The sequence below is a fragment of the Mirounga angustirostris genome, unplaced genomic scaffold, assembly GCF_029215605.1.
Source record: "Mirounga angustirostris isolate CCGP_5_RB_7025 unplaced genomic scaffold, mMirAng1.0.hap1 SCAF_10, whole genome shotgun sequence".
In the NCBI taxonomy this organism is placed as follows: Eukaryota; Metazoa; Chordata; class Mammalia; order Carnivora; family Phocidae; genus Mirounga; species Mirounga angustirostris.
The window spans coordinates 132,929,969-132,956,296 of record NW_026991718.1 but is presented as its reverse complement, the minus strand read 5'-3'; the positions used below and the strand labels follow the sequence as shown (position 1 = coordinate 132,956,296).

The window sequence follows — 26,328 nt, the reverse complement described above, 5'->3', positions numbered from 1 at the left end:
AGAAGCATTGCTGGCTTCCCTGAGCCCCAGCCTCCCACCTGTGGATAGGGACCACAGCAGCTGCCTCTCAGGTATCGTGAATGAGCAAGCGCTCCTGGCGTCATGAGCCAGGCCTGCTCTAAGATCGTTGCATCTTGAGTGAGGGTCAGAACTTTGTTGTGAGCTCCTTGCTTTGGGGCTGGAGTAGCTTAAATCTGGAGGGGGGGCAGAGGTTCACATTGACTTTGAGGTCTGCTCCAACCTGGAGCCATGAGCCTTGGACACCGGCTTGGCCTCATGACTGTATCATCCCATTTAAACCATTTTGAGAACAATCCTCATAGTTAACCCACTTTATAAATAAAAGAACCTGAAGGACAGAAGTTGGCTTGCCCAGGGTCACTCGACTAGGATTTAACTTTCCTAAGACCCAAAGCCTTGTGTTATAATGCCCACATCCCTGCCCACCCAAAGTGTGACCCAAGGACCAACCTGGAGGATTCTTCACAAGGAGGATCCTGGGCTCCACTCAGACCTCCTGATTGTTTTCTCCTGCTGGTTGCTGTATCCCCGATAGGGGAGAACCTTCTATTTTTAGCTGTGCTCCTCCTTGTCCACCTCGTGCCCCCATGACCCATGTGTACACACATGTTTGAGAGCCTCTTTATCACATGCCAAAGCCAGAGTAGACATTTCTTTGCAGCAGGACTTCTCAGAGCTGTTAAAGAGCTAATGCACATTATGAAATATCTCAAGGAGCAGTGATGTGGTGCATTCTACCCTTATTTGAATACAGAGCCTTTTGATTTTTGACCCTCTCATTTTCCTCTCTTGGGTATTCGATTAATGGAGGCAGTTCTTGAGAACTTGGTAAACTCCAAACCCTTCCTCTTGCAGATGGGGAAACTGAGGCCCTGACCTTAATGGCTGCTGATTTGCTTCCTGACTTTTGACAACAGGGGCCTCCTGGACTGTGGACAGGAGTGTTGTTGACCATCCTGTGAATGCCCAGGTGAAGGGCAGGGGTGGGAAGGGAGGAGGGAGGGAGAGAGAGAGAGGCAGACAGACAGATGGTCCTGGGGTGGGGAAACCGTGGGCTGGCGACTCATGCTCTGGCCGTGGGTGGAGGGTATCATGCTTCTTTGTGTGTTTTTCCACCTTCCTCCCAAATGACTTAATTTTAGCCTTCCTGGATATGCGTAGTCTTAAAGAAAGTGGGTTTAAAAAAAGCCTTGGACCTCCCCGACTTCATCTTCCTGTTCCAGGGATGCCAGGGCCTGTTCGGGTGACTTGGTAGAGGGCATGGCATTCCTGGAGCCCCAGGTGGGGTGCTGGGGACCTGGGCTGGGTCCTCCCCAGCCTGGGGCTCTGGAGGGGCACTCCCCATGGCACTACACCCGACTTCCTCCGTGGGCCCTTTGATCTCGTTCCCGGCTCCCCTGTGGGCCTGGTGTTTGCGTGCTGGTCGGGCTCCAGGTGCACGGGGGCTGCTGGCTTCCCAGCCTGACTCATCCTGAGCTGAGTAGCAGCATGCCTGCTCCCCCTCCGTGACGTCACGTCAGCCCGGGAAAGCTGGGGCTTCCCCACCGCACTCACTCTTGCTCTCTGTCTTCTGGGGCATGTTCTCCAGGCCCCGCAGCAATTCACAGTGTGCAGAGTTTTAAAGCGCCCAGCCCTGCAGTGTTCCAGAGAGCCAGAGGGTGGGGGTGAGGGTCAGAGCAGGGGAGAGGGAGGGGAGTCTGCAGGTTACCCCTGCTGGAGACTCTTCCCACCTGTGCTTCGGCCCAGAACCTTCCCATGGCTGCAGGCTCCCCTCGCCTCTCTCATTTGCTTTGCACACTCTGCGGGAATGCCCTTCCTGCCCTCCTGGCTTCATTAACTCTGCCCATCCCTCTGACCTGCCTCAGGAGACACTTGAGTGCTTTTCCTTCCTCTGCTGCCCCAGAGGACTCCTTCCTCACCTCATGCCCCCGGATCGGGGTCTAATAGCCTTCACTGTGTGATGCGTTCAGCTCATCTGGAGTCAGAGCTCCATCTCTGGCTGCTCACAGAGTGCCTGGGACCTAGGGGTGTTCAGGGTTGGTTTCAGGAGTGGAACTCCATCCGTTCCTATGGCTTTTGTGACAAATCACAAATTTCGTGGCTTGACAGAGCACCCATTTGCTATGTTATGTCTGTGGAGGTCGGAAGTTCTAGATGGATCTCACTGAGTTCATCTGAAGGTGTGTCAGGGCTGAGCCCCTTCTGGATGCTCCAGGGGAGAATCCGTCGTTGCCTTGTCTTTTCCAGCTTCCAGATGCCACCCCCATTCCTTGGCTCATGCCCTCCGGCTAGCAGTCACTTCCCTGTGACTCTGCTTCTATGCTCACACCTCTGTCTGTCGCCCTCTTTGCCTTACAGGGACCCTGGTGATGACAGGGCGCCACCTAAATCGCATCTGCAGGGCCCTCTTGCCTCGACAAGTCACAGGTTCTGGGGATTAGGATGTGGACTTCCGGGGTGTGTGTGTGTGTGTGTGCACATGCGTGCGTGAAACGCACGCACACGTGTTATTCTGCCCACCACATAATCTGAAATTCATTTCTCTTTCTTTGATGGGGGTCACTTGGCACGGAGCTAGCCACATTCTCCTGGATTCTCTCCACGTCCTCTAACCCCTGGGAGGACTCCTGGCTGGGGGTCCCAATGGGAAGGCTGGCTCTGTGTGGCTTCCTGTCTGGGGCCTGCTGTTCACTGGCTGAGGACACTTTCTTAACTCATCTGCACCTCCACTGTCTCGTCTATAAAGTGGGGGTCGTGACCTCACGTACACCATTGGAGGAGGGAGGATGAGGTGAGAGAATGTCCCTCACTCGAGCTTGGTGGCCCAGGCCTTAGTGTTCTGGTGCTGGGACCCCCAGCTGCCAGCCAGACCTCCTGCAGAGACCCTGATGCCTCCAGATGTGGCCCTTCCAAACCCCAGCTCCCTGAAGGCGATGGGCTGTGTCTGAGGGACCCCGGGGGCGGGGGACAACTGTTGAGCTGGGTCTCAGGCCAGGATGGCAATAGTGTTTTCCATCATACCACCCAAGACAGAGGCCCAGAATTGGCTCTCCCCATGTGGCCACCAGCGGCCCGTGCACAAGGTCTGGCCTCCCGAGCTGAAAATTAAAGCCACGGGAGTAGATTTCCAAGGCCCCGTTCAGCTCTTAAGACCCCAGATCGCTAGGATCTGCTGGCAGAAGGTGGGAGGAGGCATCGTCCCCACATGGCTGTGGGATGGAGGCTCTCTCCAGTGATGAGGCAGTGGGCACTGGGGCGGGGGGGGGTTGCAGCTGGGCTCTCTGTTTCCTGTAGCTCCTGCACTGGCCCGGAGAAACCCTCAGACTTCCAAGCTGGCCAGTCTGCCGGTTCCAGGGCTGTCCTGTCTGGGGCTGCATTTGTGTGGCGTGCTGATCTCCCGGAGGCCCTGGTCCGGGGGTGGCACCCCACATCCTGCATGGGATCATCCCGCTCTGGGAGTGGGTCGTGGTGAAGGCCCTTGAGATCACAGTCTCTGAATCGTTTCTAAGGAGCCAGAGGGCTAAAAAAAAAAGCACTTTCCACCTTCCCACATTGGGATTTAAAAATACCCACTTTTCCAGCGGGGTGGAACTTTCCAGGGAAGGGGGGCTGTGAGGCGCTGGAAAGGAGCTCTCGTGGTGGCATGCGGTCCTCCGGCTTCTCTCTGTGGGTTAGATTTCAGCTGGTTCCCAGGGTTGTCCCCAGGAGCAGGAGGCCGCCGGCCCCAGCACCACCCTGTTCCCAGGCTGGTGGTTAAATATTAACACCCCTCCGTGCCACGACGCTGGGGTCACCGGCGGTTCACGCCTCACAGAGAGCAGGGCTTCAGGGCAACCTGGGTTTCAGGAGGGAGCAGTTGACCTTCGGGGTCTTGCTACTGCTGCCTCCATCGGGAGAAGCAGGAGAAGGTGAGGCGAGGCCACGTTTGCGTCCCAGCTCGGTAGCCCCTCTGTGAGCCTGGATGAGCGGGCATGTCGTCCACACCCACGGAAGGGGGCTGAGAGCCGGGCCAGCCCCCTCCCCCGGGGTCATAATGCAGATCGGGTGGAACATGGGAATAGGCTGTCCCACGTCGATCTTGCTTCTTTCAGAAATAGAAGGTGCCGCTGCATTGGGACGCTATTGATGACCACGTGCAGAGGGGGGAACACATCTTATTAGCATAATGGCTCTATGTTCTGTATTTTAGGCTTCAGTGGGCTTTATCCATTTAAAAAAAGAGAGCTTTATTGAGACATAATTCACATACTGTACAATTCACCCTTGTAAAGGGTACAGTTCAGTGGTTTTAGTCTATTCCGAGCTATGTGACCATCACCACTATTCCACATTTTCATTAGCCCAGAAGGAAACTCTGTGCCCATTAGCACCCACCCTCCCCCCGTGCGCCCCCTCCCAGCCACTGGCAACCACTAAGCTTTCTGTCTCTGTAAATTTGCTTCTCTGGACATTTCATATAAATGGAATCACACCGTATGTGGTCTGCTTTCTTTTACTCGGCATAATGATGTCAGAGTTCATCCACAGAGTAGCAGGTTTCAGTTCTTCATTCTTTCTTACTGCCAAATAATTTCCCGTTGTGTGGGTTTACCATACTTTGTTTATCCATTTATCAATGGATGGATATTTGAGTTGTTTCCGCTTTTCGGGGCTATTATGAATAATGCTGCTATGAACATCTGTGTATAAGCTTTTGCGTGGATCTATTTTTCATTTTTCTGTTGGATAGTAAAATTACCTCAAATGGTAGCTCTATGTTTCTCCTTTTGGGAAACTGCCAGACTGTTGTCCAAAGCAGCTGCACCATTTCCCATTCCCATGAGAAGTGTATGAGCGGCCCAGTTACTGTGAATCCTCATCAACACTTGTTACTGTCTGTTTTGGTTTTAGCCATCCTGGTGGGTGCTACGTGCTATCTTACTGTGGTTCTGAGTCCCTGGTGGCTGATGATGCTGGCCTTCCTTTCATTGGCTCACTGGCCATTCGTATATCTTTATAGAGATGTCTATTCACATTGGCCTTGTCCGTTGTTGGAGGCCATGGTGGACTAGCTTTTCCCACCTTGTCCTCTCCCATTTTCTTGACCAATTTGTATAGGCAGGAATTGTCTGTTGATAATTTGGTGATTTTGGTAAAAACAGAGTACAAAGCCATTTAGGAATGGGGGGGTGAGAAAGGCTTTTCATTTCTATTTCAATTCTTTTTTTTTTTTTTTTAAGATTTTATTTATTTATTTTTTTGACAGAGAGAGACACAGTCAGAGAGGGAACACAAGCAGGGGGAGTGGGAGAGGGAGAAGCAGGCTTCCCGCGGAGCAAGGAGCCCGATGCGGGACTCGATCCCAGGACCCCGGGATCATGACCTGAGCCGAAGGCAGACGCTTAACCAACTGAGCCACTCAGGCGCCCCTCTATTTCAATTCTTAATGCATGTTGTGTGGCTGAAATTTTCTATTTCTTTTTTTCACCATTTTTTAGCATTTTATATTTCTCCGGAAATGTACACGCTATACATTCTGTTTTATAACACCTTTTCGCTTGATACCCTATCTCCCCCTCATCAAGAAGTGTTGATTTATATGGAAGTTTGTGCACACCACCATGTCTTACCCGTGTCTCTTAGTAGATGGTTTTCAGTAATAAACAGTACAACTATGGTTTGGGTTCTGTCTCTGTGATGGACAAACTACCCACAACACAGTGTAATCAATCGACAGTCATTTTGTTGCTCAGGAATTTGGGCAGGGCTCAGCTGGGTGGTTCTTGTACTTTCTACGGTGTCTGCCGTGGTCACTGATGAAGCTCGCGGCTCAGCTGGGGGCTGGCTTGGTTTCTGTCTCTCTCTTTGCTAGACCCTCTTGCCCCATGGTCTCTGCCCCCTGCCATGCAGTCTCTCTCTATAGCACAGTAGTCCGATTTCTTGATCCATGGCTAGCTTCCCAGAGAGCCAAAATGGAACTGCTAAGCCTCGGACAGAGCTGGGCCTCACTTCCACTGGGTCCTACTGGTCACAGCAAGGTGCAAGGTCAGCCCGGACTTCAGACATGGGGAACAGACTCCACTGATTTATGGCAGAGCTGCCTGTGGGTACCGAGGTAGGAGGAATTGCGGGTGGCCCTATTTGCAGAAAGTCTACGACTCTGAACATCCTAGTATACTTGTTGGATGAACTTTGGAGTCAAAGTGAACATTCTTTGAATGGATAGGTAGTCTATTGACTATTGACTCTTGGGTTTTGGGGAGGTCACATAACATGGGGGCCCAAACAGATCTAGCAGGGAATGTGCGCCAGGGAAAACTCTAGAGATGCCCCAGGAACCTTGAGAGTTTGCTGCCTAGCTGGTCTTCCCTTGGGTCTCCACACTTGCTGAAGAAGGTGGCATTATTCCCATTTTACAGAGGAGGAAACTGAGGCCCAGGAATCAGCTGGCTCGACCTACTCTCCTCTCTTCCCCACCCCCCCAGATCTTATACCTATCTAGTATTTTCTCTGCTCCACACACCATTGTGACAGTAATAGGCATTACGTAGGATCCAACCACCTCCTGTGTCTCTTGTCCTTTGGTGAGAGCTGAGTTAAGGAAGTGACAGGGCTCACGTGCTCAAGTTCTGGGGTCAGACTTCCGATGCTGCGCCTGGTTCTGTCCCTTACAAGGTCACTGAGCGTAGACAGTTGGCTTCACTTCCCTGGAGCCCCCCATCCTCATCTGTAAAATGGGAACAACAGTCTTACCGTTGGGGACCCTGGAGAATTGACGCAAGGGAAGCACTTGGAGTTCCAGCAGGGCTGAGGGTGGGGGAGTGCTGTCGGGCTCCTTGGGGGACCGTCACCCTGAGCCTTTCTCGCCTCTGCTTGCGCCCGGGCTGGGTCAGGGAAGCCAGCGTGTTCAAGGTAAATAACATGTCACAGATGTCCTTCCCTGTGTAAGAACCATTGTGCTCTAATGAGATGCTCAAGGTGGCAGCTAGAAGAGCCCACTCTCCCACCTGTCCCCGTGGACTTGGTTGCAGAGTCATTTCTACATTGTCCTCTTCATGTGGGCCAACCTCATGCCCAGACCTTCGGGGCAGAAGCAAAGCCTGTTTTAGTATCCCGCTCTTCCCGCCTCTCCAAGGCTCTCCTGCCCCGGTGCCTTCAAATGCGCCTCTGCTCCTTCCAAGCAGGCCCAGAACAGACCCAGACCGAGGCTGGGGGGAGGGGAGTTGGTGTGTTCCTGCTGATTCACGGGATAAGTCAAGGCGAGCTGGTAATAAGAACGTTTGGTATCATCTGGCAAGACGTTCACTGTTCGAGGGCCCCAAGTTACTGTTCGTTGTTTTACTGCCCATAAGGGCTTATCCAGATATCTGGTCACATTTTTCTGCAAATAACATTTTCCAGCAAAGTCACCACCCAGGTTGGCGACTTCTGTGCTGTGGTGTGGACGCTTCCTACGAGGGCCCGGGGAGCCTGTCTGAGCGGGGGAGCTGTTTGGATTTGGAGGGGCGTTTCTTCTCTGTTGTTTGTTGTGGACTGCTGACTGCGGCGCTCCATAGCCAGGGCAGTCATCAGGGCAAACTGGAGACGGGGACAGCAGGAAACTCTTGTTTGTAAGGTGAAAATCTGTGCAGACATCCCCCAAGCCAGTTCTGGAACTGCCTGTCCAGGGGCCCAGGGAAGAAGTGGAAGAGAGGTGGTCGCGAAAGACCGTCTCGTTATTTTTCCATTGGGACAGGACAGTCCAAGTTAGAGTCTTCGGTATCCTCTGTGGCTCTAAAAAGCCATCATTGCTTCTATCATCTTCTGTCATCTCTCCGTGCTGGAGGGGGGCGTGAGCTCAGAGGGGCTGGCGAGGAGACAACGCACTGTTTTGTGCTGCAGCTACGTTTTGTTGGCTAGGAGATCCCCAGTCATGGTTCATTCGCACACATTGCGTAATATAATTCAGCATTTTCTCAGTCAGGTTCTGGCCATTGTTGAATATCACCTAAAGTGAGATTTTCAGGGACGTGGATGCGGATAACCCCTCTTTCGATCTTGCGGTCCCGGTGATGCTGTCCCATCCCTGCCCTCCCATGGCCAAGGGCTGGGCACCCCCTTGACTAAGCCAGCTAGGTTCTCTGCTCTCAGGCTTTGGGATGGAGCGATGCCTAGAGAGAAATGGAACCCAAGTTCCTGCCTTCGATAGCTGCGCTTGATGAGACAGCCCTGCATCCTCACACCTGCCTTGGCTCCTGCTCTATCTGAGGCTGGTTCTCCAGCCCTGTGTACGCCCCTCTGAGGACCCGTGACTCTCCCCATACAACTCCAGTGGGTTCTGCGTTCAAGGAGATTTGAGACACTGGCTAAAATTACTGATTTATTTTCTGCATGCCTTCTCACAAGTCTTGTACACATGAAGGTGACTGGTAAATGTCAGTGTGTTATGGCATGCAGCAGAATTACAATTCGGCAACCTCACAAACGTGGAGTCTCCAGGCCACAGAGATGAATGGGGATGACTGGTGATAGGAGAATCAGGGATGGGGGCCAACAAGAGATACGTGCCTCATCTAAGGGGGCATCTGCTCCTCGGCTCCAGCCGATGTCTTCATGGCTTATTTTACAATGAGTTTGATTTGCCAAAGGCTCTGAAATGATGATAGTCACACCTGAGCAAAGATAGTGTCCAGAAGAACTGTGTTCATATGTGGTTGCAAGCTTGGGCTTACAGGCCGTCTCATTGGACTTCAGTCCTGCCTTGGCTCTGTCTTAGCACACAGGGACCCCTAATAACCCCAGGCAAACAACTGTGCCTTTCTGAGCCTCCGTTTTGGGGTCTGCACAATGGCCCAGGTATCCACCTCATAGAGTTGTTGTAAGGACTCAGTGCTGACATAACGCTGGTCAGGCATTTCAACCCAGAGCCTGACACACGGTAAGTGCTCCATAAATAGTCAGAGAAAATTCACCTTAGTTCCCAGGAAAATTAGATCACTCCAGGTATGATGGGATGGAGATTGTCAATGCCCCAGGGCAGGGGCTGGTTAGGTGTTGTTCACCATTGTACCCCAGTGTCTGGCACAATGTGGGGGGCTCAAATATTTTAACTGATTTTTTTTAAAGATTTTATTTATTTATTTGAGAGAGAGAGAATGAGAGACAGAGAGCATGAGAAGGAGGAAGGTCAGAGGGAGAAGCAGACTCCCCGCTGAGCAGGGAGCCCGATGCGGGACTCGATCCCGGGACTCCAGGATCATGACCTGAGCCGAAGGCAGTCGCCCAACCAACTGAGCCACCCAGACGCCCTTTAACTGATTATTGAAGGACTCAAAATATTGAAACTTTGAATGTTTATAAGTAAAACTGCCCAAGATGTTATGAGACCTTGTATACTAGAATTCTGCTATCTTTTACCAGAGGTAAAAATTCACCAACCTATCTACTCTCCGATCCATCCACCCATCCAGCTACCCATTCACCCATCCATTCTTCCATCCACCCATCCACCCACCCATCCATCCATCCACCTATCCATCCATCCACCCATCCATCCATCCATATGCCCACCCACCCATCCATCCAGTTGTCTACCCACCCACCCACCCATCCATCCATGCATGCATGCATCTATCCACCCATCTATCCACCCTTCCATCCATCCACCTACCCATCCATTGTCCGTCCACTACAACATCAGTTGTCGTTTTACCCATTTTGCTAGTGCAAAATGTGAGGAAGAGAGGATTAAAGGCTTATCTCTATTAATAATGTCAGTCTAGGAGTTCACCTCCTAATACTTGGTGGACTTATGAAGAAGTTGCATGGCATGGAAATGAAGAGCATCTGCACTCGTGCTCAGTTACCTGAGCTCACACCCCAACTCAGGAACTTCCTGGCTAAATGACCTGGGGCAAGTCATGGTCTTACCATTGCCAGTGGAGATGATAATATCCCTACACTGTAGGGTCGTGAGAGTTGAATGAGATGATGTGTGTAGAATATTTGGGGTGGTGCCTGGCACATGGTGAGTAATCTAACAAATGTGGGCTTCTGTCCCCTGAGACTCCCAGCAACACAGAGGCTGTAAATTCCTACCTTCCTGTCCCCCTATCCCATTGGTGTGCCCCCCTAACAAGTGTGAAGGGTGAGTTTGCTTCGGAGCAGCTCCTTGTCCCCTGTGTGGACCTCTTTATGCCACTAACACACTCCCTTTTCCCATCACAGCTACTAAGAGGTCTCCAGGCCTGGGTCTTGCTCTGCTGCACCCACATTTGGGGGCCTGGTGGCCCTCCTCCTACCTCCCCTACTCCACATGGTCCTTCTCTCCAACAGCGGCTGGCTGGTGACGGGGTGATGGAGCCATGACCTGCTGACCTGGGGCCTGTGTCTCCCCTCCTCTCTTGCAGGGAGTCAGACCTGTTCCTGCTGGACAGCCGCACCCTCTGGGCCTCGGAGGAGGGCTGGCTGGTGTTCGACATCACTGCCACCAGCAATCACTGGGTGGTCAACCCACGGCACAATCTGGGCCTGCAGCTCTGCGTGGAGACCTTGGACGGTAGGTCTCCGGCCACCACCCCCCTGGGTCCGACTCAGCCTGTGCTCTTGGGTTCGCATAGGAGCTCAGCAAGCTCGTGCTTGTTTCCATCAAAACAGGGCCCCCCAGCCCCCACCAGCCAGTACCCACTGTCCAGCCTTTCGATCCCAAGCCAAAGTAGCACCTACCCCCTTTGCAAGAGAAGATTACACAGTTGGCCGCAGCCGGGTTGGGCGAGGCCTGATTGCGCAGAGTGAGGCCCTCACCAGCGGGGTTGGCATCCTCTTGGAAATGCAGGCCTGCTACGTTAGAACCAGCACTTCAGCCGGGGCCCCAGGTGATGGCGGAACACATGGCCATCTGAGACGTGCTGACCCAGGCACCCCAACCTGGACACATAGGGCATGTGTCCCGTGCGTGGCAGGATGTCTAACAGCAGCCCTGGCCTCTACCCACTGGGGCCAGTAGCATCTCCCAAAAATGTCTCCGGATGTTACCAAATGTTCCCTGCAGAGCAAAACTGCCCCTGGTTAAGGACCACAACACGGGTGCAAGGAAGGCATGAAGCCCCTCCCAAGTGACCCCAGATGTGGTTCTGAGTCCCAAATATTTGGAAAGTCCACTGTTGGCCTGCGTCTCCCTGGGCCTCCCACTCACTCTCTGCCGGGCATCTGCCTGCTCTGACAAGGGTGGCCAGAAGGCGAGTGGGAACCAGGGTGGGACTGCTTGCGCGCACGCCTGCCCCCAAAGCGTGCTTCTTATTAAGTGGGAGATCGCTTTGGAGTGGGTAGCTTCTTCCTTACACCAGCTTTCAGGAAAAAAACCCCAAACTAGAAACACACTGACTTTAGAATAGGTAATACTTACCAGTGGCTTAAAAGGCAAGTTACAGATGTGTGCAAGGGTGAAGCTCTCCCCGGGGCCGCCGCCTCAGCTGCTCACTTCCATCCCGGGGGCACCTGCTGTTTCCGCGTTCCTGGCTGTCTTTTCAGAAATGCCCTCTGGGTGTTTAAACAACTGCACATAGATTCTGCTTTGCTTTTATTTTATTCTTCCTGCAAGTAGTGACATAGTGTATATGGTGTTGTCTGCCTTGCTTTTTTTTTTCCACCTGACAACTTACCTTGAAGGTTGGCCCTTTGCAGCCGTGGACGAGCTGCCCTCTTTGCTAGGGGGCTGTTGTGTTTTCGCATACGTGCGGAGTGAATGTAGCCTGCCACTCATTTGCCATGTGACTTTGGACAAATTCCCTAACTTTCCAGAGCCTCCTCGTCTCCAACACACAGGGCCGTAGGGGGCATTAATACAGAAGGAGTTTTAAAACAGTGCCCTAGTGTGCATAGGAATCGCCCGGGCATCTCATTAAAATGCAGATTCTGATTCAACAGGTCTGGAGTGGAGGGGAGGCTGCCATGGAGGTGGCTGGTCCCGGGCCATGCGTTGAGAAACAGAGGCTGAGTCTAGACACGATGCCCAGGAAACACGCCCTGAACCAGGGCTGTTGCTTCTGTTATTAATGGTATTGGTGTTGTTATTACTGCTCCTGACTTATCCACGCCCCCCCCCGGGAAGGACATGTAGGTGTTTTCTGGTCCTTTGCTCTTACAAACACGGCTTCAGTGGAAAACCTCAGTGCACACGTCATTGTCCACTTGAGTATAGCTCTGGGATAAATTCCTGAAAGGGGCAAATTCAGCCTACATCCTGTTTTTCTGTGGCCTGTGAGCTGAAAATAGTTTTCACATTTTTAAATGGGGGAGGAACATCAAAAGAAGAAGACCGTCTCATGACATGTAAAATAGTATGAAATTCACGTTTTGGTGTCAATAAAGTTTTATTAGTACACAGCCACACTCACTCATTTACGTATTGTCTAGGCCTGCTTTTGTGTTATCACAGCAGGGTTAAGTAGTCGTGACAGAGACTCTGTGGTCCACAAAGTTGAAAAGATTTATTATTTTCAGATGATTATTTATAGACAAAGTGTGCAATCCGTCTTGTATGCCAGAACTTCTCAAACTGTGTCCCATGAAGTGTCGATGGGTGTCCCGGGGGAAGGGAAGCATTCATGATCAGTTAAGTGTGAGAAAGGCCAGGTTGGATAAACTAAGCAGGTTTCTCTGCAGGACTTCTCAGAACCTTTATTTTGCAAACGTCCGTTGTGAATTTCCTGATGGGGAATAGAGCATAGAGGAATTCTAAACTTACTTGACAATAGAGTCATTCAACTCTTCTTTTTCACTTACAAGCTCCTGAGGAACATATTGGAGATGAAGTAAAAATGGGGCTACGGTAGATTTGACTCCTCTCTTCAGAGTGACCATTTTCCTGGACTTGTGGATATTGTCTAGATCTTCCAGCTTGACCTTGATGGGTCTGTGCTTCTCTGCCCTGTCTGCCCTGCTGGCTTGGGGTGGACCAAGTTTGGTTTTGCTCTTAAGTGACACCCAACCCAGTTCCCCTAGTGTCAGGCTTGCCATCACCTTTCTCCCCCAAAGTCTGGGGCTTTGTGCCCTTATTTCCTCCAGCTTCTGCCTCCCCCCAGAATGCAGGTAAGGCTTGGCACTCATTGAGATGGCACAGCCTGATGGTTAAAGCTTGGGCCCAGGAGGCCAGACTCACCAGGTTCAAACCTCACCTCTACTGTTTCTACCCACATGATCCAGAGTGAGTCACTTAATGTCCCTCATCTGGAAAGTGGGGTTAATAATAGTTTCCACCTTCCAGGGTGGTGGTGAAGGATCAGATGAGCTCATGCAAGTGAAGAGTTTAATTGTTCAACTTGGGGCAGCCACTGAGCCCAGAGTCAGTGCTTTATGCCATGATCTCTTGTAATTCCCACCGTGAGCCACAAGGCAGATGCTACCAGTAAGATCCTCATGGGACAGGAGGCCCCTGACAGATGTGCGGCTGCATGTTCTGGCAGCCACCTGGGGACCCCTCTTCATCTATGGGGAGGATAGCCTAGTGCTCGTAAGATGCAACCCAGGGTCCGGGCAAGGATCAGAAGCTGTACGTGTGACTCAGGGCCTGTCTCCTCCCCTCCCGCCCCCTCCCAGATGGGGCACCCAGAGCTGGGTATGGATGCCACCACCCAGGGATTTGGCTGCTCTGTCCAGGCACTGTGCATGCCCAGGAAGCAAGTTTGGCCTGGTGGCTTGGGTCAGGGAAGGACCACCCACTCAGACCATCAGAGAAGGATAAAAGGTACAATGGCTAACTGGGGGGTATGAATTTCGGGATCTTTCTGGGAATGAGATAAGAAACAAGTGAGCCCAGCGTTTCTGAAACCATGGGCTCCTGGCTATGCAGTTGCTTTCCCTCTGACCCCGGTGTCCCTCAGAATCCCCTGGGGGGCATGTTGAACTTACTGATTCCCAGGTCCTACCCCAGACCCACTGATGCTGAGTCCCTGAGGATTGGGCCCAGGAAGCTGCCTTTTCTCACGAGCTCCCTGAGTAACTTGGGGCCTGGCCCAGTGCTGACATGCTGGCAAAGTCATGCCCCATGTTTTGGGGTACCTGCTACTAAGATGACGCTCAGGCTGAGCACCCCATCATGTTAAATGCCCGCACCCGTGAAAGACCAGCAGAGCCTGTTGGGGAGTCCGTGGACTTGGGGCTCCGTTTGCTGGTACACCACAGCTGTGTTTCTTGTAGAAGCAGCCGGGCCCCTGCCCCGGGGGCTCCTGCTGGCATCCACCTAAACTCAGTGAGCCCCGCTGCTGCCTACAGCACCTGGGCAAGCCGAGTTCCAGGGCGGTGACCCCTGCCCAGCCCCCAGTGCCCGCTCTGGGAGGAAAGGAGAAGGGGCACCGAGTCAGGTACAGCGTCTGATCCTTGTCCAGACCCTAGCAGCATCTTGTGCAGCCACTAGGTGGCTGCTGGAATATGGAGCCTGTCCCCTCTCAAGAGGCCTCAGTTTTCACACCCATACAATGGGCATGTTGATGGTAGTTGTACTGGTGAGCTTGCTTCCATCCTAGTGAGGCCCAGACGTCATAGATCTTCTTTGAGAAGGTTTAGGTCTGGTGCGAGGGCAGCCTCCTGCTCAGCGGGTCTCCAAATCCCTCCTGAGACCACCCAGGAGGAAGACCTCCCTCTGCCTCCAGCTGCGCCTTCCTGTTAGTGCCCCTGGGGAGGAGCACAGAGCGTGCCTGTGCGGGGGAGAAGCCCATAAACGCTCCGGGCACCTGTGGCTCATCGGGAGCCAACTGGGGAGCATTGTCTCATCCGAGGACAGGACGCTGTGGGAAGGAGGGCTGGCGTCTACTTGTCTTTCCCTTTGTACAGAAGGCAAGAGGAGAGGCAGCTGCCCCCAAGCCACACAGGCGGTGTTCTGCGCTCCAGGGGCGGGTGGGAGAGGAGAGGAGGCACGAATGGAGGGGTGCTGACGCGTTCTGGCTCCCCCCGGGTGGAGGGCTAGCCAGCTGACAAGGGGGCTGTCCCCGTGGTGCCGATGAGGCCTGAACCCTCGCTGCAGGCCAGGCTGCTGGCTCGAGGCTCCCGTGCAGAATAGGGACAGACCCACACGGGTCCCGCCCGGAGCCAGCAGCCCAGTCCCTGCTCCTCGGGCAGCCTCATGTCGTGTTGGGCAGCGGGTCCAGCCTCCCGATGCCTTGTCCCTTCTTCTGTTCCACGGGCGCAATAATGGTCGGGCAGAAGAGTGAATTCCTGTGAAATGCTGAGCCCTGGGTCTGGCACCCCATCCATGCTCCCTGCACGCTCGATGGGATCGTCATGGTTGCCTTTGACGAGCTTCGTGCTTTCGGGGACCTGCCCAGGGAGCACGGCTGTTAGCATCGACACGTTAGCAGACGAGGAAACCGAGGCCGAGAAGGGGGAGCCACCTGCCTGAAGTTGCCCAGTTCCCTGGGTAGACCTGGGCTTCACCGCTGGTTCTGACTCCAGTCCCCCAACTTCGCTCTTCGCTGAAACGCCTTCCGAGGAATGTGGTCCGCAGGGACCAGGCTTGGGGAGTGTGTACTCCATGAGCGCCTGCCAGGTACATGGCTGGGCCCTGCCGACAGACAGCTCGGGACCCTACAGCGTCCTGGCTTCCTGCCTGGGAAGGAAAGGGTTTGAGAAAGAACCCAGAGGCCAGTGTGCTTCCCGCAGGACCAACAGAAGTGGCCAGGGCTGCGTTTGACTTTTGTGGGCTCCTCCCTCCATTAAAAAAAAAAAAAAAGTAAAAATGATGTTTTATGACCATGTTGGTATAAAGATGAATATAATCCTGGCTGGATTAAAAATGAAAACATTTTCATGGGCCCCCAAAAGTACCATGGGCCTGGGCACTGTACCTGCAGACAGGATGGCCCCGGGTCCTGCGTCCCAGGCCGGGGAGCAATGCTGGCCTCTCCCTGCCCCAGCACCTGGGTGTTAGAACCAGCTTCCTATAGTCAAGAGCCCCTCCACCTGCACTGGAAACACATTTCTTCACTCAACAAACATTTGATGAGCCCGAGATTGTTGTAGGCACTGGGGTAGGGCCTGAAGGATTTTGCCATCACATTGCCCACGTTCTCGTCGGAAGGTGGACAGTGACGAGACCGTGTTCTAAAGGTCAGGGAGGAGGCTGTGAAGACAAGTTCTGGGGTTCTCAGGAGGGCTTCCAGCTGCTCTCTGGATCCATACCCATGGTTTTTCCACTGCCACCTTCCGTCCCAAAGCTGCGGGCAGACGAAGACACTGCTTCGGGCTTGAGACGCTTTTGTCCTTGCAGACGTGCAAACACCTGGTCATTTGTTCCCAAGACAAGGACTCCAGCCTCTTGTCCTAGTTTCTAGGGTCCTCCTCCTCTCCCTTGTCCAGAGAAGAAATCACTCAGAGGCTCTGGAGGACGGTGTCGAAAAGCCCGACCTCTCTAATCCAAGAAGACAATCTGGTGGCCTCATTTGCCCCCCTCAGGCCTCCTTGCCTCCAGCCGCTGCCCGTAGATGAGGAGGCCTGGTCTCCCCGCTCCCGCCCCCTGTCTGCTTCCTGAAGTCAGACACACATGCATTCTGGATGTCTGTGTGAAAAGGGAGCCTCTTGCTTCTCTCCTCGGGTGCGGGAGCACGTGCCCCTCTTCTTCACCAGCCCCGACGGGATTGAATGGGATTGCAAGGCATTTAAAGGATAGAGGGCATCTGCTGTCCCGGTGTGATGCTCGGCGGCGGCGGCGGCGGCGGCTGGGACGGGACCGCGAGGTGAGCCATTCGCCCAGGGCAGCTGTGCAGACCAAGCCCCGTAAAGCCAAGGTTGGCGAGTGATCCGCCCACAGCGCGCAGCTGGTTCCAAGGTGCCGTCACCCTTGTGATTGCTTCACATCCTGTTTGTTCAGAAGCCGAGTGAGAGACAGGAGGAGGCCTTGATGACCCAGAGGCTGGGATGGGTCCTTCCCGGGCTGGGTGGGCAGCAGTGACTGGGACAACACTGGGTCATTGGGGCCAGGCAGATGTCACAAGTGTTAACTACGTTCTCAACTGTCACTTGGGCCTTGGTCCACAGAGACAAGTGGCCGGAATTAATGTGTTTTGTACAATCGGCGAAGAGCATTCTGCTGCTGTGGGCCTCCACGGGGGATCCAGTGGCTCTGGGCCTGGAAAACGAAGCCACAAGAAAACGAAGATGTCGCCTTCTCTGTGATTGGGCTGTGCTCTCTCCTCTCCTGAGAGGCCCCATTTGGGCTCCATGCCTCTTCCTGGGGATCTTCCCCTGGGCTGGGCGTGCTGATTCTGCTCCTGCCTCTCCAGGACCCGCCAACGGTGGCCTGATGCACGGGCTTGTCCCTGTCCTCCACGCCCAGAGTTCTGCACACCACCACCCACTGGCTCACCTCTTGGAAGACCTTCCTCCTCATGGCTTGGGGAATCCTTCCTACAGTGTGGAGGCTCTGTAGGTTGCCCACATTCATGCCCGAGCAATCTTTTCCTTCCTGTGTTTCCATCCACCTGGACTCAGTGATGGTTTGGTGGTTAAGTTCACAGCTTCGAGCCGGCTTCCCCATCTGTAAATGTGGGGTCAGGAGGCCTACCTGAGGAGGAATGGGCTCAGCACAGTGCCTGGCGCAGAGCAAACGCTCAGTAATGGTGGTTTCTCATATTTATTGTGCGCCAACAATGGGTAGAACCAACTCTGTCAGGAATACTTTCATGGGCAAATAACAGACAATTAAGGTGCCTTATCTCGGGGCAGTTATGGTTTCCTTTACAAATCTGGAAGTATGTGGATCCAGGGTTGGTTAGAGCAGATGTCAGCAAACTTTTCCTATAAAGTACCGGATGGTAAATGTTCTAGGCCTTGTGAGTCAGATAGTCTCTGTCACAGCTCTGGGAGGAAGGTCTTCCAAGAGGTGAGCCAGTGGGTGGTGGCATTAGAGCATGAAAGCAGGTGGTAAATATGTGCACCAATGTGCAAGGTGGTTCCAATAAAACTTTATTTGCAAAAACAGGCGGTAGGCTGCATTTGGCCTGCAGGCTGTAGTTTGCCAACCCCTGGGTTGGCAGAATCAACAACAGTCAAGATCTTTTCCCTCCTGGCCCCACGTTGTGTCCTGAGACTCATCACATCACATTTGGCAAGATGGTGGCCTCCACATCCCCAAGCACGGAGGAAGGAAGCAGGTGGACTAGATAAAGGATCTTCTTTTCTTCTGCCTGCCTTTTTAGGGAGGAGAGCATCTCTGAGAAGCCTGCAGCACCTATCCTAGAACGAGCTGTATGCGAGACTAGGAAGTGTCTGTTTGCAGCCTCCTCGTGTGGAGGAGGGCCAGGGACAAAGGGGCTGGGCATGGCATGTGCAGCCACAGCCAGCCGCTTCTGCCTCACTGAACGCTTCTAGGATTGGGCCTTCTCCACTCAGCTCTGGAGTGGGAGCAGAGCCTGCTCAGACAGCTTTGTTGGCCTTTCAGATAGCAGGTGTGATGATTTGGGAACAGGTGGACACGTGGAATGTGCAAAGGCTGTGGGAAATGAGCAGCACAAAGGATTTCACTTCTGCTTTCCACCCAGCAAGGACAGTGTAGGTTCATGCAAACCCTGTTGGTGAATGTTTCTCATATTCATGACCATCCAAGCTGGAAGCACCCCTAGGTGTCCTCCACTAGGTGAGTGGATCAACAAGTTGGGTTAGAGCCATACCATGGAATACTACTCAGCGACGGGATCAAATCCATACTATGCAATAGTACTCAGCAACAGGGAGATGAGCAACTGGAACATGCAACCCAGAGGCGAATCTCAAAGACGTCCAGATGGAAGTAAGCTGAAGCAGAAGACAGTGAGAGTCCACGTACATGAAATGTCGAGAAAATGCAAAGCTATGGGGATGAGAACAAGTCACTAGTTGCCAGAGGGTGGGAGTGGGGCAAGAACAGGTCTAGAAAGCACTGTTGACATCTGGGGCTGGCTCTTTCTGTTGGGAGGTCATCCTGAGCACCATACAATGTTTAGCACCATCCCTGACCTCTACCCACTAGATGGAGAAGCACCTCCCTCAAGTCATAAAACCCCAGAATGTCTCCAGACCTTGATACATGTCCCTGGGAAGCAGAGACATCTCCAGTTTCAATGCACTGAGATAAAAGGCAGCACAGGGGAGTTCTGGGGGGCGCTGGAGCCGTTCTGCATCTTGATTGAAGTGGTGATCACATCAGTCTATACATTTGTGAAGACTCACACATCTGTATTCAAGATGTTCGTTTAAGCACTAAAATTAAAAAAAAAAAAAAAAAAAACTCAAAACCAAAACAGAATTAAAACATCCCACAAAGAAGCAAGCCATGTGTTCTATTAAAGAGGAAGAAAGCAGCGAAGCCATCGCCCTGAGCCCACGCACCTGCCTACCGGGTAGACCAGATGCCTTCGTCCATCACGTATTGCTGCAGCCAACAGGGGGATCAGATCTAATGCTACATCGGGAAGGCCTTTCTCTCCTCACTTGAGGAGCACCTATGGGCAGATTAAAATACAAGACACCCCGTTAAATTTGAATTTCAGCTAAACAACAAATAATTACTTAGTGTAAGTATGTCCCACATACTGCCAACATTATTCATTTCTCCGAAATTCAAATTCAACCAGGCATCCTGTATTTTTACTTGCAAAGTCTGGCAACCCTGTTCTTGGGCAAATCTTCAGGTGGGTTTGTTTCTTTTTAACCTATTAATTCTTAGCTAGACTATACATCTTTTCCAACTTCCCTGAAGACACAGACCTTATGGTTAAAGTATTATGTTTCTTGTTCCTCCCTGCCTCGATCAGTTACTATGCCTACCTCCAGCCCTCTGCCTCGTGCATGTGGCCTGGCTCCCTATTCGGTGATATTCACCCTGGACATTTAGATACACACCATCAAAACAGATACTTGCCCTTGCACGTGCTAAGTAAAGCCAATACCCTGTGATATCATAAAATGAAATAGAATTCTTCTGCCAGACAACCCACATGTCCTCTCCTCCAGTAAAATGCTTCTTGGCCCCTTTTGGGGGTATTAAAACAAAAAAGAAAAAACCTTATGTATATACATACTCTCATATGTTGGTATATGCTTTAAATTTCTTCTCTCCAAGATGTGATCACACTGCATCTGGTTCTGTGCTTCCTTCCCCGGGCTCTGGCTGTAACCCCCGGGGTACAGAGCAGTGCCCGGCCCCGGCCTGTGCACCATGAATATTTGTAAAAAGATGAATGAATTATTTAGGTGCCTGATCCGCTAACTGTCTGGATAAAATGCCACATTGTCTCTAGCGTTTTACAGTTAAAAACTTGACTGTGAGGACTTACCTTTGTGTGTTTGTCCAGGAGTGGCGCTTGTTTTAGGGAGGGGTGTGACAAGCCATGGCTCACCACCTGGGATGTGTGGCCTCCCAGGGGACACTTAGCGATGTGTGGAGACAGTTGTGGTCGTCAGGACTCCGGGGGAGCGGTGCTCCTGGGACACGTGTGCACATCTGCCAGTGCCCCCCAGTGGTCTGAGTGCCGGTGGCCGAGGACCAGCCACTGTGTTGCCACCGTTGTTGGGTCAACGTGCTGTGGCCAGTCTTAGAACCCTGTCCTGTGCTGGGGCAGTGGGTGGAGGGGACCACCCTGCCCTGAATTGTGGGGCTCGTGGGAGGGCAGCAAAACATGGGCAGGGCCCAGAGAGGCCACCCAAAGTGCAAGGGTCTAGAGGAGAGCCTGGTGGGAGGGGGCTTGTTTCTGGACCACCATCTGCCCCCCACACCAGCCTGAGTGGGTCTCTCACCACAGAAGTCTGGCCATGTTCCCCTGTCCAGACCCTCTGTGGCTGCCGTCATACCTAGAATGTGATCCAGAGCCCCCAAGAAGGTCCTCTGTGACCTAGCCTCATCACCAGCCCCATTTCCCTCCCTCTTTCCAGCTCCACTCCCCTCCTCCCTGTTCTTCAAACACACCATGTGTGTTCCTGTCTCCTGGACTTGGCATTTGCCATTCCTTCCTTGCGGAACATTCCTCCTCCAGAACCCCCGTGCCTAAGAAGCCTTCCCTGACCAGTCCCCCTTGTCCCTGCCCCCGACCCGGTCCTAGTTACTTCGTGGCCATCACCACCATCAATCACAATACTCTGCATCCCTGAGCTTATTTCCCTCCCCCCGGGGCGGGGGGAGCGGTGCTTTGGGGGGCTTTCCGGCTCACTGTTGTACCTCACACAGAGCCGGGCACACAGTAGGTGTTCGTCAGTATTGCTGAATGAACTAAGGGGTCAATAACAGGGTAGTTGCTCAAGCCTGGGACACATAACCTCAGTGTCCGTTGGTAGGAGAGGATAAGGTAAAGGCATTTCCAGATGCGAGGCTCCTCTGTGGCCACGAGGGATGAGGTCAGTGTGCTTCGTTGATGTGGAAAGATGTCACGGTATATTGCATAAAAGCCAGGTTTATATGAAACAGCAGTAACCGTCCCAATTATGAGGAATTGCACACACGTGTTTTTGTAGACACACATACGTGCGGCTTGGACTAAACAATCACAGGGGTTTGTTCATTTTGGTGGTTGGGGCAAGAAACGAGCTTCAGGACTGGTTTGATCCAGTGGCTCAGCGACGTCACCAGAAATTCCGCATCTGTCTCTCTGCTCTTCCTTCCACCAGATCAGCCCCATTTGAAAATGTAAACATCTCATGGTCTCTGGTTGGTGGCCATTTCTGGGGCTCCATCCATTCCTCCTCCCTCAATCTTGTCCAGGGAGAGAGAAGGTTGTTTTCGAATGCTAAAGTGGGAAGTTTCTTTCCCAGAAACTTCCAGGGTACCTCTCTTCCATTCATTGATTGCACTGGGTCCTGTGCCCGTCCTTGAGCCAATCACTGCAGCTAGAGGATTAGTTGTTGTCCGTTAGACCACAGGCCCACCCCTGTGGGGTCTGCTAAGGCACAGAGGCTGAAATGAAAATTGGGTTGAGTACCAAGGAAAGGGGGCGCGGGTGAGACAAATAGCATCATCCCCAATTTACAGATGAGGCAATCGAGATCCCAGCATCCAACTTTACCTCTCTTGGCCCACACAAGGTGGTCGGTGGAAGATGTAGGTTTAAACCCCCTGAAGTTCCTCTTCTTTCCCCCCTGTCCACCCATGCTCTGCTGCGGCTGTGGGTCCCCGGACCTGGCTGTCCTGCTAGCTGCAAGACCCCCTCCCTTGGTGCTGCATGGCCCGCTCGCGGCCCTTGGATTTACTGTATCTGGAACAGCATCAGGTTTTCAAGCGAGGCATTTTTATTTTGCCCTAAAAGCCTTCCAGGTGGGGGTGGGGGCAAGATACAATTCCTAGGGGCTCAGCTTTAATGGTTTCTTTTATAGAATCGTTCGAATTATAAATGCATGAACTCGAGGAAACCCTTGCTAAAGAATGCAGGAAAGCCGAACATTCAAGGGGGTGAAGGTAAAGCAGTGGTGGATGGGGGACGTTTGCTCTTTTAAACATGAGCAGTTAAAAAACCAAAGCGAACCCCCTGGTGCCGATCTGGTCCCTGGGAGGCTGGGTTTCCTGACTTGGGCCCGTCTGGGGGGCTCCAGGTGAAGTTAATTCCAGATGTGGACGGGCCCAGGGCCTCCAGAAGCACCACTTTCATTGGCCTCTGACCCCTCCGACCTAACTGGGGGTTATGCATTTCTGTCCCGGTTACACAGCCTGGGTTCAAATTCTGCTCTGTCACTTCCAAGCTGGGTGTCCTTGGTCAGGTTATTCGGCTTCTCTGGGCTGTTCTCTCATGAGTGAGATCGGCTTTCTTTGCCCTGTCTCTTGCTTTACCTTTCTTTGGAATATTTATCACCATACGGCATGACAATAAGTACACCCTGGCCAGTGGCCTGAGCTGATACCCTGCTCTCAGCTCCCAGCCCGCTCTGCCCAGCAGCAGAGCACAGGACATGGCGCCTGTTCCGTCCGCTTTCTCCTGTCTGTCTCTCCGGCCCCGTACCCTCTGGGTGCCCTCCTTCCTCCTCCCCAAGCTTCTTCCAGATCCTTCCAGATCCTCCCTAACTGGGCACTCTGATGCAAGCCCTGACCTCTCAGTGGTGGAGTCAGGGTGCCTGGGCTCGGCCCTCAGGCCGCTGTCCAGCTACACCCTGTCCCCAGAGGAATTCCTCCCTGTCACCCCACCCGATGCCCCGAGCCAACATTTATCGAGCATGTCCGACTGCAAAGCTCTGTTCTGGGAAGCGTCTGTGTGTTGAGTGACAGAGGCAGGACTTGAACTCGGGGAGTCTGGCGCCCAGCCAGAGCACGTGTGGTTCCACAGTCCGTCTCTCCCCCCGGATCGGGAGCTGCACCCGGGCTGGGATGGTCCGCTGCCCACCTGCCAGCTTCCCTCGGGCGACAGGTGGACACCGAAAATGGCAGCCATTGAACCACACTGCGTTCCGCCTTCCACCCTCCCCCACCCTTGCCTCAGTTTCCCCACCTCCATAAACGGCCCCTCCCTTCTTCCAGGTGCTCAGGCCCAGAGCACGAAAGTCAGGTGTGACTGCACCTTCTCGCAGCCTCTCTGTCCAGTCCCTCAGCAAATTCTGCCAGATGTTTCTTTCAAGGTGGATCCAGGCTCTGTTGTTTCCCAGCTTGGGATGTGCTCTTGTTATGTGACCATGGGGTGAAACTGGGGAAGGGTACAGGGCACGTCCCTGTACATTTTCTTCTGCAACTTCCTGTGATTCTGCAATCATTTCAAAACAAAACTTTAAATGTAAATTCCAAAGATGGATTTGAAAAATGAATCACTGAGGATCTGTCTCTGGCCAGCCCTGCTCGCTGCTGCCTGGAGCCAGCCCTGTCCCTCTCCCTGGACTGTCCAGTAGCCTCCCCCTGGCCCTCCAGGGGCACCTGAGGTGCTCTGTTAGAGACAACTCGGGGTGCCCACTGCGCAGCTCAAACACCCCGTGGCTGCCACTTCACACCACCGTCTCAGTCCCTGGTCCACAAACTGGGGTGCTTAAAGCAGCAGGGCTTCGTCCTCCCGTAGTCTGGAGGCCAGAAGTCCCAGGGCTGTACCCCTTCCGAAGGCTTGAGGAACGAGTCCTCACTTGGCTTCGTTGGTGTTTGGTGTTTGTTGGCCTCCTTCCCTCGGGTGTGTGTGTGTGTGTGTGTGTGTTTGTCGGTGTCTCTGTGTTTTCACGTGGCCTTCTTTTTTTTTTTTTAAAGATTTTATTTATTTATTCATGAGAGATAGAGAGAGAGAGAGGCAGAGGCAGAGCGGGGAGCCCAATGCGGGACTCAATCCCAGGACCCTGGGATCATGACCTGAGCTGAAGGCAGACGCCTAACCGACTGAGCCACCCAGGCGTCCCTCACGTGGCCTTCTTCTAAGGACACCAGTCATTGGGTTAGCTGCCATCACCACCCTCAAGTCCGGTGTGACCTCATCTTAACTAGTTACGTCTGCAAAGATGCTATTTTCAAATAAGGTCACATCCTGAGATTCTGGGTGGACATGAATGTGGAGGGACACTGTTCAATTCAGTAAACAGAATAAAGGAAAAGTGCTTGCTGTTGCCCACAGGACCCTACATGATCTGTGCTCCCGATAGTCCCCCCTGATTTATCCCACTGACCCCTCCTTTGTCCCTGCTCACCCCAGTCGGTGCTCTAACCCGGCAGCTGGTCTCTTACCTGTTGCTTGAACACACCAGCCTCACTCCCACCTCCAAGCAGTTACCTTTGCGGTGCCCTCTGCCCAGAATGCCTGTCCCCAATACCCACATACATGGCTCCCTCCCTCGCTGTTACCCAGTCCTCTGCTCAAACGGCCCCTCCATGCATAAGGTGGTTGTCACTGGGGCTGTTTGCCATGGTTCCCACCCTCCTTGGGCAAACAGGGTTCTCCCACCTCTTGAAATTAGGTGGATCACATGACCCACTTTGGCCAAGGAAATGTAAGTGGAGCTTCCTCTAGCCCAAGCCCCGCAAACCTTAGCCGGCTCCTAACCCACCCCACTCCGTTTTTCTCCCCGCACACATATCACCACGGGCTACCGTGGTCTGTGCTGCCTGCCCGCAACCCCCTGCACCCCATGCATGCCCAGAGGACACCTCTGTGCGCTTCCTTGCTGTGTTCCAAGCTCCTGAACAACCTGGCATAAATGCTGAATAAGTGCTTGCTGGATGGACAATAGCAGGTGCATGAGTGAACCATGGAGGCGAGGATAGAAGTCACGCCACGCAGCCCCTCCCCGCAAACCGCTTCTCCTGTAATCGATCTTCTGTGCATTTGACTGCTTCCGGTCTAGGGCAGAGCATCAACCCCAAGTTGGCGGGCCTGATCGGGCGGCACGGACCCCAGAACAAGCAGCCCTTCATGGTGGCCTTCTTCAAGGCCACGGAGGTCCACCTTCGCAGCACCCGCTCCACGGGGGGCAAGCAGCGCAGCCAGAACCGCTCCAAGACTCCCAAGAACCAGGAAGCCCTGCGGGTGGCCAACGTGGCAGGTACGCCCTGGGGCGGGAGGGTCAGTGCACGGACCCCAGGACCCCACAGCAGGACCCCAGTAGGGGCGTGACTCAAATCCATTCCTATGCCCCGCAAATGATCCTCGAGCCAACATAGCAGGAAGCAAACCCCGCAAAATCCCATCCTGCGCAGAGCTCATCACCGCCTTAACTGTATAAAAGTAGTAAGTTCACTTAGAAATGCACATAGCAAAACATTAGTGTAACAAGATGCCAGTCGTGTAAATTTCCAAGTAGACAAAGTGATGGCTACAAATAAATGAAAGAAAGCTCTAGAAACATGTAGTGGGAAGACACCACACCACCTTCCCCAGGGAGGCCGCTGCTTGGGAGTGAAAAGGAGAAAAAAATGAGGGAGTTTGCTGTGTTTTCAATTCTAGTTCTTAAAGTGAGATATTTGAAACTCATGGCTCATTTTACTACTTTGTTAAATATGGGTCGTAGTGAGTTTTTTGTGTATTATTTGGGATAGTTTTAGGTTTGTTTGAAATGTTTTGTTATTATAAGTAAAAAAAAAACGAGCATTAGATTTTCCAGTGTATTTTGGGGGATACTTTTAGGTTCATTGCCATGATGCATTATTATAAGTAAAAACAAATTAAAAATAAAGCTAGCATTTTCATAGCTAGCAATTCAAAGATTTAATAGAAAATACTGGTTAGTGCATTCCTTCCAGGACACCTCCAGGGCTTGAGACATTTAGGTACTTGTTGTAGGGTGTATGGTGTTCTGTGGTTCTTGAGGCTCTGAGGAGGATGGCCTGCCATTTGATAGTGGAGACAGACATGGGGCATAGAGAGGTTAAGTAACTTGTCCAAGTGCACAAAGCAAGTAAGTGGCAGCCCTGGGATTTGAGCCTATTTGGTTTTGCCAGGAGGC

At 52.8% G+C, this 26,328-nt stretch overlaps 1 protein-coding gene across 2 annotated transcripts in view; it reads left to right on the top strand.

Annotated features, from left to right (window-relative positions):
• BMP7 (bone morphogenetic protein 7) overlaps positions 1–26,328 on the top strand; it is a 90,145-nt gene that overhangs the window by 48,746 nt on the left and 15,071 nt on the right. For both annotated transcript variants that reach the window (XM_045885987.3, XM_064573390.1), the window contains exons 3-4: positions 10,389–10,537; positions 25,231–25,428. In XM_045885987.3, the coding sequence (XP_045741943.1) occupies positions 10,389–10,537; positions 25,231–25,428 (347 nt within the window). The remainder of the gene's footprint in view (positions 1–10,388; positions 10,538–25,230; positions 25,429–26,328) is intronic.